This window comes from Oryx dammah, unplaced genomic scaffold (genome assembly GCF_014754425.2).
Source record: "Oryx dammah isolate SB20612 unplaced genomic scaffold, SCBI_Odam_1.1 HiC_scaffold_11, whole genome shotgun sequence".
In the NCBI taxonomy this organism is placed as follows: Eukaryota; Metazoa; Chordata; class Mammalia; order Artiodactyla; family Bovidae; genus Oryx; species Oryx dammah.
The window spans coordinates 7,481,825-7,496,446 of record NW_024070195.1 but is presented as its reverse complement, the minus strand read 5'-3'; the positions used below and the strand labels follow the sequence as shown (position 1 = coordinate 7,496,446).

Sequence of the window (14,622 nt, the reverse complement as noted above, 5' to 3'; positions counted from 1 at the left end):
GTCACTCAGTCGTGACCGACTCTTTGCAACCCCACTGGACTGCAGCAAGCCAGGCCTCCCTGTCCATCACCAACACCCGGAGCTTACTCAAACTCGTGTCCATTGAGTCGGTGATGCCATCCAACCACCTCATCCTCTGTCGTCCCCTTCTCCTCCTGCCTTCAATCTTTCCCAGCATCAGGGGCTTTTCAAATGAGTCAGCTCTTTGCATCAGGTGGGCAAAGTATTGGAGTTTCAGCTTCAACACCAGTCCTTCCAATGAACATTCAGGACTGATTTCCTTTAGGATGGACTGGTTGTATCTCCTTGCAGTCCAAGGGACTCTCAAGAGTTTTCTCCAACACCACAGTTCAAAAGCATCAATTCTTCAGCACTCAGCTTTCACTATAAACGTGGCTAAGAGTGGACTCATCATCTACTCCCTCAAACCAGCTTACTGACTTCTAGCTCAGTTATATGTCCCAGAGCCATCACATTTCCAAGAAAGGAGAAAGACATTCATCTGTCGAAGACACATTCAGTTTAGTTCAGTTCAGTTCAGTCACTCAGTCGTGTCCGACTCTTTGTGACCCCATGAATCGCAGCATGCCAGGCCTCCCTGTCCATCACCAACTCCCGGAGTTCACTCAGATTCACGTCCATTGAGTCCGTGATGCCATCCAGCCATCTCATCCTGGGTTGTCCCCTTCTCCTCCTGCCCCCAATCCCTCCCAGCATCAGAGTTTTTCCCAATGAGTCAACTCTTCCCATGAGGTGGCCAAAGTACTGAAGTTTCAGCTTTAGCATCATTCCTTCCAAAGAAATCCCAGGGCTGATCTCCTTCGGAATGGACTGGTTGGATCTCCTTGCAGTCCAAGGGACTCTCAAGAGTCTTCTCCAACACCACAGTTCAAGCACATCAATTCTTCGGCACTCTGCCTTCTTCACAGTCCAACTCTCACATCCATACATGACCATAGGAAAAACCATAGCCTTGACTAGACGAACCTTAGTTGGCAAAGTAATGTCTCTGCTTTTGTTGGTCATAACTTTTCTTCCAAGGAGTAAGCGTCTTTTAATTTCATGGCTGCAGTCACCATCTGCAGTGATTTTGGAGCCCCCCAAAATAAAGTCTGACACTGTTTCCACTGTTTCCCCATCTATTTCCCATGAAGTGATGGGACCGTATGCCATGATCTTCGTCCATTTCCTAGGGCTAATTCCCTGAGTAACAAAAGGAAGACTTTTCTGCATTCCTGAGCAGTATAGACTCTTTGGACATCTTCAGGCCCTTTGAAATGGGCAGAGAGGAGCTTACCTGTGGCTGTTTCCTTTTTGTTAGGTGTCATTTTGAAAGTGTGACTTAATGAAGCATTTTCCAATTGATAAAGATGGATTTAAAATGTTTTTAGAGGATTAACTTAAGGTCAGATTTCAAATATGTGACTTCATGTATGAGCCACATATGAGTGATGAGCCACCAAGTCCTGTTTTCCCTCTTGCTAGGTTCTCCCCTTCTTCCCTAGTCATATCGCCCCTCTCGTTATTAGCTGGTACCTGGATGACCAGATCATCTCTTCACTGTCCTCTCACTATCAGTGCAACAATCCGTCACTCAGATTTCAGATTAATCTTCCCGACAAATGGTTTTGGTTTTATTTTGTTTCAAACATCGTGAGCCTGATTGAGAAGTTTGGTCAGCTATTCAAGAAACTAGAGTGGCTCCCTCCTATCGAAAGTCCTGATCTAGGAGCTCACCTGCCTACTTCGCTTTCGTTCTGGCGCTCCCCTCCCCAGTAAGGCTGGTCCCTTCTCCAGGAAGCCCTGTGTCTCCTCCAGTGTTGGTCCCCAGGCTTTCTGCGGTCACTGCTCTATCCAGTCACACCATCGTTGAACAAAAGGCCCCCCTGCTTCTCCACCACGTTGCTGTTTTTCCAGACCTCCTGAAAGAAATCTCAGATCTTCCTTAAAAATCTCTGCTGAGCCACTTTGTTTTTTCCAGATTTGTTTTTCCCTTTCCCTGAGTTTTTCCAGCATCTGTTAGTCTCTGCTTATTTATGTATTGTTTGCACGTCTCCACCCACGTGTGATTCTTAACATTTCAATCAATTTGTAAATAGCTCTAGAACAGGGAGTTTGATCTCCGAAGTCTTCACCAGCCCTAACGTTCTATGAGTCCACATTGTATTTGCTATAACGATGGGCACAGATTATCCCATAATAAAAACTTGGTGCCTTCATATATTGACTGGACTTGACCTCAGACTTTTCTGCATTCCTGAGCAGTACAGTCTCTTCGGACAGCTTCAGGCCCTTCAAGTGGGCAGAGAGCGGCTTACCTGTGGCTGTTTCCTTTTTGTTAGATGTCATCTTGAACGTGTGACTTAATGAAGCATTTTCCAATTGATAAAGATGGGTTGAATATGTTTTAGAGGATTAATTTAAGGTCAGACTTCACGTGAAACACTGGGCCTTAAAATCTGTAGCTCTTGAGGTCTTAAAGGATTGTGTTTCTTAATGATTAGTGTTAGCAAATGACTAACTAATGGTTGCATTTATAAAGTCACGGAGGTCTCATAACTTACTATAACACTCTTGGATTTATTTTATGTAAATTTACTGGTCAGTACCCCATCCAGCTTCCAGGAAATTTACACCCCTCTCCTTTAAATGGGGCTTCCCAGGTGGCTTCTTAGTGGTAAAGAACTGCCTGCCAATTCAGGAGACATGAGAGATGCGGGTTCAGTCCCTGGGTCAGAAAGATCCCCTGGAGGAAGGCATGACAACCGACTTCAGTATTCTTGCCTGGAGAATCCTATGTACAGAGGATCCTGGTGGGCTACAGTCCACAGGGTCGCAAAGGGTCAGACACGACTCAAGTGACTTAGCATGCCTGCACTTCTTTAGACAGCCTTAATTTCTAGCGGGCTGAATATCCATTATGGACCCTGAGAACAAAGTCTGACTTAATACAAGTCAGCATTCTAAGAGTGCCCCATTTCTTTCTGAGGCCACCTCAAGGGATTCAAAGGATTGATGCCTGGGGTGTGAGGTGATTTGTGGGAATTTCACGAAAAACTGGTCACCCTGACCGATTCCTGCCTGGTGCCTAAGGAGAGTAGAGGAAGGAGAGGAGGGATGTGAGTCTCCAAGGGAGTAAACTGACCCAGGGAAGAGGCAGCCAATTCTCTGTGGAGAGGGAAGGCAGCGTAGCCTAACAGTTATCACCATGGGCTCTAGGAGCATGAGCTCTGGGGTCGGCTCCTCAGTTCTACCACTCCTGACCCCAGGCTGGGTATTTCTTTGTCTCTTACTTCCAAATCTGTCAGACAGAAATAAAAATAGTGCTTAACCACAGACTGTGAGGGACAAGGGAAGCGCCCAGAATGGTGTTAAGCAGTAAACAGTGGAATGAGAAGATGGGAGAGTGCTGGTGAGTTTCTAGTCATCTCAGCTAGATCAGGGGTGGGGCCAAAGGGAGGGGATTTTGTGGGACATCAGTCCCCTCCCTGAGCACCATGGGTGGTGGGTCATGGATTCAGGCAAGGATCACCCACCTGCCTCACTGCTCAAGTATCTGCCTCCATGGGCTTCTTCTCCGACTCCCCAGCTGGCAGAGGCCCCCAGTGGAGGCACTGCTTTATCTACAGAACAGATGCCCAGTGGATGCTCAAGGGGGTGGGGGAGCACCCTAGGGGAGAGTCTGCAGGCTCAAGTAGAGGGCAGTGAATCCCACCGAATGGGAAAGCTCCCAGAAGGCGGCCGTGGAGACCAGGCAGTGCTTTTGGACACCCTCCGGGTGCTCATGTTGGCTAGGCTTCCAGAGCCCGGATCTTCCACAAACGTTACATTCCCTCCGCTCTGTTCGCTCCACTTCCATCCAGGGGTGGTCCTGGACTCCCCAGGGAACGCAAGCTGGGGAGAGGAGATAGAGGGGATTTTTAGTTACAGTTTAAATTGGCTTGCAGAATTCATAGAGTTTGCTGGATTTTCCTCTTTTGAAAAATAAACTTCCTTCTGAAATATGGTTGGAGGTGGCGCCTCATAACTGGGATCTCCAGGGGAGATTCTGGGCAAGCCCCCTTCCTGTTTCCCGCACCCCACTTCACCAACAGAGGCACTGATGTTTCCTTCCGCTCTTCATATAAAATTGCCCAAGTCAGGCAGCTCTGACTCGAGTATCATCAAGCTCTCTGGCTCAGATGGTAAAGAATCTGTCTGCCAATTCAGGAAACCCAGGTTTGATCCCTGGGTCAGGAAGATTCCTTGGAGGAGGAAATAGCAACCCACTCCAGGATTCTTGCCTGGAGAATCCCATGGACAGAGGAGCCTGGTGGGCTACAGTCCATGGGGTCACAAAGAGTCAGACTAAGCTACTTTCACTTTCGCTTTCAAGCTCTCAGGATGACAACAGCAACTCCAACGCACAGGTCCTTGGGGATGGCAGAGCAGGACCAGGGGAAGAGAGATGCTTGGGGACATTTCATCGTCCAAAGCCCAAGGTAGCCCACGAACAGTGAGAAGACAGGGATTCATTTACAGTATCCAGAGCCCACTTCCATACTTGGGACCAACCTCTGATTTCCATCATCAGTCTAATATATTCACTCTCACGCTCAACAGAGTCAGAAATACACTTAACTGTCTATTCCACAAAAACACTTGAGATCACTGTTTTACCTCTCAGAGACTGGAAGGAATGTGGGCTGATAGGAGGGGAGAGTCCCCACCGGCACCCAAATAAAAGAACTGCAATTTATTGAGTAACCACACCAGTCTTTTGGTAGGTTCACTCTGCACAGTATAAAGACTAGGGGCTGAAGGAAGGCCTAGCTTCCTGGGTGCCCCTCACTTGCTGTGTGCTCCTGAGTGGGTTACCTACCTTTTCTGTGCCTCGTGTGTAGTGGCTGTGTGGTGTGGTGAACGGACTCCCACCCTTCCCAGCCTCAAGGTACTCAATCCCCAGCTCCTGGGAGGAGGGTTGACTGCTGGTGCCTCACAGGCGAGAGCCTGTCCCACAGCTATCCTCAGCAGAAGGGAGCTGCCAGGACCAGGGCTTAAGGCCACTGACCGGCGGACCTGGGCTCCAGAGGCTGGGCTCCAGGACAACTCTGAAGGCACAGCGAGCTCCAGAGCTCCTTCCCGGAGTGCGAGAGCAGTTGATGGCACACAGCTGCGCTGCCCTTTCGGTTCTCCTGGCTCCCTCCCTCTTGAGCCCTCCTCTTTGAACACTCGGCAGGTAGCTCTCAGCATCGCAGATGCTGTTTCTCGAGAAACCTGACCCACAAAATGTGAGTCAATGTACAGAAAAGGTTCCTCTGCTGCCGCCTCTTTCTTCTTCTTCCTAATAAAGACATATTAACATAGAGCCTGCCCTGGTCTGTATCATGTCTAATTTCTGGCACCTAACAGACATTCTGTGAATGTTGGCTGCACAAATAAATGATTAAAACATGACTCCCACCGGTAAGAGTGACTTTCTAGAGAAGCCCATCCCACTGGTAAAGCAGTCTACCCCACGGCCATGCTGCCCCTACACGGAAGCCAGCTGTGACCAGCTGCACAACACAGGCCAAGTACTCTGACAAATACGTCTTCCTTCCAACCTGTCCCTCAATGTTCTTAATTCACCACTGGATCTCCAGGAAAGTCCCAATTCAGATCCATTTGGCAAATCCTTCCTCTACTTGCCCCAAGCCCCACCACCCTGACCACCACAGTTATATATTAATAAAACTCCTCACAACTTTATTCTGGATTAATCTCCACTGCAAGTGTTGCATCATTCTGAAGGCGAGACCTGAGAAAGTCCCGGCCTGTCTGAGTCAGGCACGGAGAGCTGAGCTGGGCGTTGTATTACTTGACTCATTCAATCAGAGCTGTAACGTCTTGCTCAGGAAACTTGTGGAATCTCCCTCTGTGGAATTATTTTTAAATGAAGCAATTCTCATTTCCTGGGATAGGTTAATAGGGTTCTGGCTTAAAGCAAGGAAAATAAACTTGATGGCTTAGAAAGGTTAATAAGCTTCTGTGTTCCCAAGATTTTTGTGAATCTTGTGAAGATGTACAAATGTAAAAACTGAATATCCTTTAGCTCTGGTTTCTTAAATTGCACTAGTTATAAAAAATGTAAATTAAGCTGTCCCAGGTGGTAAGTTTGTCAGCTAGCAATAAAAAACGGAAGACTGCGAACAAACTTAGATCAGCAGCATTTCAGGAGAAGACACCAAAAAAACCAACGGAATTAGGGAGGAAAAGATATATCAGAGGGCAGCAACTCTGAAGTAAACCCTGACTGAGAAGATACCATCCGCTCTGCTTTTCTGAGCAGCCAAATAGTTGAGGAATGTAAACAACAGTTTTGTTGTAAGAGCCATAAAAGGCAGCCAGTTGTTCTATCTTCTTTGGATGCTACTGTATTAATTTGCTGCTATAACAGGTCACCACAGGCTAGGGGACTTGAACAGCAGAAATTTCCTCAGAATTCTGGAGGCCAGAGGTCCACGACCAAGGGGTTAGCGGGGTTGCTTCTACAAGCCTCTCTCCTTGGCTTGCAGATGGCTGAGTCTCCCTGTCTTCACGTGATCTACCCTCCGTGTGGTTCTGTGTCCTTATCTCCTCTTCTTATAAGGACTCCGGTCCCAGTGGGCTGGGGTCCACCCACCCGTCCTCATTTTAACTTCATCAGCTCTTTAAAGGCCCTGCGTCCAAACACAACCCCTTTCTGAGGTGCTGAGGGTTATAACTTTAACATGTGAATTTGGGTGGGGGAGTGGGTACCATTCAGTCCGTAAAGCTGCCATGTTCCCCCTTGACTATTCCTTCTGTGAGTGTCTTCTCAACATTCCAGTGTATCGTCCGTCCTTAGAGAATGAGCAGACCAGTGTCCGTTTTGTGAGCTGATTCAAACCTGGCCTCGAGGCCCTCCGTGAAGCCTCCCTCTCCTTGCTCCCAGCTCAGCTGTGAGCATCCTCTAGGCCCTGTGTGCATGCTCAGCCGCTTCAGTCCGGTCTGCCTCTGTGGCCCCATGGACTGTAGGCCACCAGCTCCTCTGTCCATGGGATTCTCCTGGCTAGAATACTGGAGAGGGTAGCGATGCCCGCCTCCAGGGGATCTTCCTGACTCAGGGATCAGACCCGCATCTCTCATGCCTCCTGCATTAGCAGGCAGGTTCTTTACCTTTGAGGGCTTCCCTGATAGCTCAGTTGGTAAAGAATCCACCTGCATTGCGGGAGACCTGGATCCGATTCCTGGGTCGGGAAGATCCCCCAGAAAAGGGAAAGGCTACCCACTCCAGGATCTGGCCTGGAGAATTCCATGGACTATATAGTCCATGGGGTCTCAAAGAGTCAGACACGACTGAGCACCTTTCATTTTCTTTACCTTTAGGGCTACCTGGGAAACCCTCAAGCCCTCCTTCTCCCTTATTTATTTCTCTTGGCAACCCCCTATCGCCTGCCTGCTGGGCTTCTCCGCAAGGGCCCCGTAGAGACTCCTTGTTGATGCAGACGGTGGCGCGGCGCTGCGGGTGGAGATCCGCGGAGACAAGGCTGCCTCACGTCCGCATTGGGCATCTCTCCAAGGCAGCCTCCGCCTGCGAGCCGAGGGGAGAGGGGAGACGGGGTTGGCGGGTTTGTGGCGTGGACTCAAGTTGTGTTGGAGAAGGAGAAGCCCCAGAGGCTCTAGGAGCCGGTGAGAGCCCAGTTTCCACGTTCGGCGACTGGGAAAAGGCAAGAGAAAGGCAGGACGCGCCTGACGTGGGATGACACGAGGAAGGTCCCGCTGCGGCAAGCGGTCACGTGGACTTCACATGCTGGGCGGAGGCCGCTCTCCCCGAGGAGGGAAAGCCTGGCAGACGCTCAGCGCCTGATGAACTGCCGTGTTGACAGAGTGGTGCAGGCCTCCGCACCGGGGCCCAGGCCCCCGCCGGCCCTCCCTGACTCCAGCAGCTGCCTGCGCGGTCCTCGAGGGGCGAGCTGAAGGCCGCTGGGGAGGAAGGCGGGCGAGGGCCCCGCGGCCAGCTTCCACGGGCAGAGGCCGCTCCCCGGTTCCGCAGCTCTGAAGGGGCCGAACAGCAGGAGTGAATGACAAGTACGGGGTGGTGGCAGCCTCTTCCCGGCCTTTAAAACTGTTGCCCACGGTGGTGCTAGTGGTAAAGTACTCGCCTGCCAATGCAGGAGACTTAAAGAGACATGGGTTTGATCCCTGGGTGGGGAAGATCCCCTGGAGGAGGGCATGGCAACCCACTCCAGTATTCTTGCCTAGAGAATCCCATAGACAGAGGAGCCTGGTGGGCTAGGGTCCCACAGCGTTGCAAAGAGTCCCACACGACTGAAGTGACTTCCCACGCTTTGCTGCACACCCACCCTTGCTGGAAGGCCCCCTTCTGGCTTGAAGCTTCCTCCTCAGGGTCAGAGAGGGGTTCTTGCATGTTCCTGCTTTTCTACCATCTGCTCATTCTTGGCTACTTTGCGGCCCCTCCTGCCCCTTAGAGGAGGGCGTTTCCTCAGCCTTGGCTGTCCGCTTCTCTCCTCCTCCCTCTGTCATCTCTTCAGAAACCTCATCCCGCCCTGGAGCTTCACTTTCTGCATCCGGGCAGCCCCGCCTCCCTGGAGACTGCCAGGTCTGCGTGTGCAAAAGCAAGTTCCTCTAGACAAGTGATTCTCAACCTTGGCTGCTCTGATAGAATCACCCGAGAGAATGTTTTAACATCCTGAAGCTAGGTTGCATCCCCAGACACATCACATTAGAATCTTTGGGGGCTGAGAATCAGACTTCGGCATTTTTTGAAGTCATTTTTAATTCTCCCACCTAGAGATAGTGGTCTCTGGTCTGAGCTCCTACAGTGCTTTCATTTTTGCTCTTAGACAACCGACACATGGTTTGTATGTTTGTTGGTTGTAAAGTCTGGCTTGAAAAACAAACTGGGTTTCCTGGCCTTGATATTTATCAACCATGAGACTTCAGGCAAGTTTGTTCAGCTTCAGTTTTCTCATCTATAAAATGGGATGCAGAGAGGACTAATACTGCTTACCTCAGGGGATTGCTACAAGAAACTGAACGCTTAGATCAGTGCCTGGCATAAAACAGGAAATCAATAAAAGTCAACTATTACCCCCCCAAATCAGTTATCATACTTTTGAGTGGTCAGTAAGATTTGTAAATGATAAATTTGTGTCTAATCCCATGGTTCTAGAACCTAAGCCTTTACAAAGATCACCTGAAGAGTTTATTAGAAAACAAATTCGTGGGCCCTATCCCCAGAGTCTCTGATTCTGCAGGCTGGGGGTGGGGTGGGGAGGGGCTGAGCACCCTCATTTCTAACAGACTGTAGGGTGTTGCAGGTCTGAGAACCCAGGTGGGAGCGTCCCATCCTCTCTTGCTCACCCCTGCTGCCCAAGGAGCGGCAGGAGGCCAGCTGGGCTAGAGGTCTTCTAGGGTTCCAGACACCGAGGTTGTTTTCCAGCCCCCGACATGGTTGGTCATGAATTAGTCCAACTGCCCAGGTACCAGAACTTGCCTGACTCAGACTTGGAGCAGAGTCCAGGCTGTTCCTTCCGTACCAATCAGAGCTCTCAAGGAACAGGATGGATTCTGAGGCAATAACTCAAAACCAGCTCCTAGTCTGTACTGTCATGACACTTTTTAGAAGCTGTGGGCATGTGGCAAACTGTGAGAATGGACAGAGTCTGCTCTGATTGTGATCTATGTCCTCGAAAATGGCCTTACTTCTTTTTTTTTTTTTTTTAATTTAATTGAAGAATAATTGTTTTACAATATTGGTTTTGTTTCTGTCACACATCAGGGCAGGGGCGGGGGTGGGGGGGCTTCCCTGGTGGCTCAAATGGTAAAGAATCTGCTTTCAATACAGGAGACTCAGGTTTGATCCCTGGGTGGGGAAGATCCCCTGAAGAAGGGAACGGCAACCCACTCCAGTATTCTTGCTGGGATGGTTCCACAGGCAGAGAATCCTGGTGGGCTACAGTCCCTAGGGTCGCAAGGAGTCAGATGCGACTGAGCGACTAACACTTTCACTTTCACTGCCAGATATCAGCAGGAATTAGCCATAGCCATTGTACATATGTCCCCTCCCTCTTGAACCTCCCTCCCACCTCCCATCTTTCCCCTTGCAGGCGAGGAGAACAGACTTACAGAGAAGGCACGGGGGAGGAAGGAGAGGGTGAGACGAACAGAGAGAGTAACAGGGAAGCATATACACCGCCGTTTGTGAGACAGATAGCCAGTGGGAATTTTCAGTATGACGCAGGGCACTCAAACTGGTGCTCTGTAACAACCTGCTTCTGTTTTACCCTCAGGGTACTCAGAGATGTACCTGAGCCCACCAAGTGCTCTATCCCCGTGGATTGAAACCACTCCCTCAGAGAGATAGTCTCTGCAAAGCCTTCGGATTGCCCCCCCCCCTTTTTTTAAGTGTTTATTTTAATTGGAGGCTAATTACTTTACAACATTGTAGTGGTTTTGCCATACATTCGCATGAATCAGCCCCCTCTTAATGAGGCGAGGAGGGGGCACTGGTTTCTCCCCCAGACAGGTAAGATGCCATTGTGGGGGTCTCCCCCGGGGGAGCACAGAGCTCCTTCATGGTGCTCTTGACCCTGATTCTGGCTTCTCTAATGAGATTGCAACACCAGACATTTAAAGCTATTTTCTTCCTAGGAAGGAGCCAGAATACACCCACCATTGAGTCTGGTGCTGTGCCCTTGTGCTGTTTATTTGGTTTTCCCCTCCTCTGTGCAGCCAGGGCATCTATCTTGTTACATTCTCCTGTTAAGCTGACTCTATTCTGTTTCCATTTTCACTCAAGTCCATTACGCTAACTACTGTACACATTATTATCCCCTAAACAACTTTACACAATCCGTTTTAGTGAGCAAGGTCAGGGCCCAGTGAGCTAAAAGACCAGCCTTCCAGTTGGCTCCCAACCAGAACAGCCAGCAGTCCCCTGCTTCTCAAATCAATCCTGCTCCCAGAGGGATGGTGCTTCACCTCAGTGAAGAATGTATTAATTAAAGGAAATGAAAATGTGCTCATTTGTTGTAATGAATTTAGCTCTTGCAGGCCATTTTCTTCGGGGTGGCCTGCCTGGAAGATGTGCTGAAAAGAACCAAAGGGGAAAAAGACATTAAGTTCGTAACGGCCTTCAGAGACCTGCTTTTCACCACACTGGCTTTTCCGGTATCCACAGTAAGTTACAAAGATATGCAGGTGATATCATGCACGTGTCATATGGACCAATGCTTTTCCTAGGCAGCAAGAGCCCATTACTGTAATCCCTGGCAACTGTATTTGCATAAATGGCCCGAGGACTGCATTGCACTGCCCAGTGTCTTGGGGAAATAAGACACATCACTGCCAAGATTTATCATTAGCTTTTGTATCTTTGTGAATGTTTGATGCGAGATCCTTATTATTGTCTGGCAGGGAAGTCTAAAGGGCCTTTCTTAACCAAAATACATCCAAGATAACCTTGGTTGCATCAGGATGATGGGAATGGAGGGTGCTAAAGAGGGAGACGAGTAACTTGCCTTTCATACATCTGGTTTCACTTGAACAATAAGCATTTGTTACTTTTGCAAGTGGAAACCATTTTTTTTTTTTAAAAAAAGGTATGAAACCTTTCAAAGTTGACATTTTGAGAGGAGAGAGACAGTCTGTCTGAAATACCTGGGGTGGGGCCCACAGTGGGTGGGGCCTCATGCCTTTTGTTGAATGAGTTGACATTGGGAAAAAGCAAGACATATGCAAGGGGCAGTTGTGGCTGATACTGTCCACATTTCTACAACATCACTGATGATTTCATTCATTAGTTAGAATGAAAACCAACTGAAGCCAGGCACACCAACGGCCCAGCAGGACCTGTAAAGAAAAATGACTATCTCCTTCCACCTGTCATTGTTCTGCTTCCTACAGTATTGAAACTTTAAACTTAAATCCAGCATGAAACTCTCCAAGCACTAATGAGTTCTCAGACAGCAGAGCAAGTACTGGCATTCCAATCTTACTTTGCAGGACACCTTCTCCTCCACCCCCCAAAATCTTCTAAAGGCCAAGTTGCTTAACAATGGAGTTTATTCATTTTTTTTAAGAGTTAGAAATTGAGCCTTTGGAATTTAAGAAGATAGGACGATCAGAAGATTAATGGTTTTTTTTTTTTTTTTTTTTCATCTTTGCATTGATTTTGTAGCATGGAAGGCAGAGACTTTGAAAAGATAGCCAAGGGGTACAAGAGGATGGAGATCAATCCAGAGTTCTGAGCAAGAAAGAGATCCAACTGTCAGTTAACTAGCTTGGTGGATTATCCTGGGGGCTTGTCACTTATCTTCCCCCCTACCACTCCCCAACCCTGACTCTAGTCTTCCTGGTTCCCCTGGCCACGCCTACCTAGAGAGTGGGCAAGCCACGTGCAAGGCTTAGCCACTCCATTTGGCTGCTTTCAACCCTCCTGGGGAAGCTTAGAGGAGAGAAAAGTCATTGGTTAAAATGAAATGACTTAATGATCTGCAAATCCTGTTTCTCTACATCCTCTTTGCCTGCCACAGTGACAAGTGATTCCTAATTCTCTGAAGTCCCCAGAGACTGAGCATTGTAATTCTATGATAACTAATTTTTTCCTTCAGTTAATAATTCTATATAAGAATGTATCTTTAAAGCTGGTATCTATTTTTATTTTGCTATGTTTTCTTGACTATCTTAGGAAGCACTGATTGAAAATAAACCTAATGGTGTTATTTTTCTGTTCTGTTTTGCAGTTTGTATTTCTGTCATTCTGGATTATCTTTCTCTACGATAGAGAACTCGTTTACCCTAAGGTCGTAGATACCGTCTTTCCAGTGTGGCTGAATCATGCAATGGTGAGTAAAAGGAAAATTTAGTGAATCCTGAAAAGCAATAGACTCTGTTCTGAAAACTCCAAGTGCCTTATTTATGTTTCCAAGCTTCTCCTCAAGCCCCAGCATCCTGTTCACTCCTCCGGCTTTACCCTGTCACTGTTTATTTAAAGAGCACACTGAGAGTATGAATTGAACAAAAAGTGCTGCTGTAGTCAGAGTCACTGAGAGCAGATGGGATGTCCAGGCAAAATTCTTTGCCAAGTTGCTTATGAAGTCATTGAAAAGACCTGAAACCAAAAGGACAGGGAACTTCTTGGAGGTTCCAGTCCTGAAAGGGAAGCAACTTCAGCAAATATTGATAACATGTAATGAGATTCCTACCTAGGAATTGAATCAAGCAAGCTTTAAAATCAATCCATCCTGAATGTTAACTAGACTTACCGTGATAAACATTTGGCAGTACATACGAACGTCAGATCATTATGTTGTACTCCTGAAACTAATATGTAATTCATGTCGATTATACTTAAACACCTCCCCCATCAAACCACCCACATGTTCAAAGCATATGTCACAGCTCAGAAGTAATTTCTTAGTTGATACCTGATCAGGAACATTTATCATAAATGTTCTGCATAATTCTGTTTCCCGTTTGATTTTTTTTTATTCATGCATTTATTTTTGAGGAGCTGAAGAGTAAACAGGACCTGTTCTGAGTTATTCAGGTCATGGTATCTGGATACCAGTGACAGTGGCCTGGACAAGCAGAGCTGGAGCAGGACTGCCCAGGTCTGAGATGAAGGAGGAGGTCTGAGTCATGGGCACAAAGTAATTGTTCAGAGAGCTTGCTCCACTTCTCAATATTTACAAAATGTATTTCCACATTAGTCAGGAGTTCAGAAGGAGGTCCGAGAGCCTGTGAAGCAAATGACATTTAAAACCCTCTGGGAAATCACAAGGGAGTAGCGTGTCAAGGCAAAAGGAGAAGGGATCAGCAGAGGAGGAGATGGTTAGATAGCATTACTGACTCAATGGACATGAATTTGAGCCAACTCCGGAAGAGAGTGGAGGACAAAGGTACCTGGCAGGCTGCAGCCCTTGGGGTCACAAGGAGCCAGACTTGGCTGAGAGACTGCACAACAACAGGGTATGTCAAGGTTCCTCGGGCTCGCAGACTTTCTTGCACCCTCAACTTTTCCACTGTCCGAAACTTACATGATTAGCAGTTTGGAAAAGCGGCTCAATCCACTAACTCTGCTCTACCACATGGCCTGCCTCTTAGGAAAAAAAACCATACTTTCACTCTAAATATGTTAGTGAGATACTAATTATTAACAAGGTATACAATTCCAATCTCATTTAGAGTTCAGGACCAAAAGCTATGTATTAAATAAACCCCACCTCTCAGAGACCCCTCCTACAACCTTCTCTGTGTCAGATCACCTCCTCACCTTCCCAGCTGCTCATGAGCATTAATCTGAAACCCTTATATAGAGAATATTCTGAATATTTTAGGGCACTTACACTATGTTAAATGGGCTTCCCAGGTGACTCAGTGGTAAAGAATCAGCCTGCCAATCTGGGAGACTCAGGAGATGTGGGTTCAGCCCCTGGGTCAGGAAGATCCCCTAGAGGAGAAAATGGCAACCCATTCCAGTACCTGGACAATCCCATGGACAGAGGAGCCTGGTGGGCTACAATCCATAGGGTCGAAAAGAGTAAGACATGACTGAGAATGCGCACATACACACACACACACACACACACACACACACACACACACACACACACA

At 47.9% G+C, this 14,622-nt stretch overlaps 1 protein-coding gene across 1 annotated transcript in view; it reads left to right on the top strand.

Annotated features, from left to right (window-relative positions):
• Nucleotides 1-14,622, top strand: part of LOC120869926 (androgen dependent TFPI regulating protein) — a 92,751-nt gene that overhangs the window by 26,198 nt on the left and 51,931 nt on the right. The window contains exons 3-4 of the mRNA XM_040249274.1: nucleotides 11,050-11,184; nucleotides 12,750-12,851. Of these exons, the coding sequence (XP_040105208.1) occupies nucleotides 11,050-11,184; nucleotides 12,750-12,851 (237 nt within the window). The remainder of the gene's footprint in view (nucleotides 1-11,049; nucleotides 11,185-12,749; nucleotides 12,852-14,622) is intronic.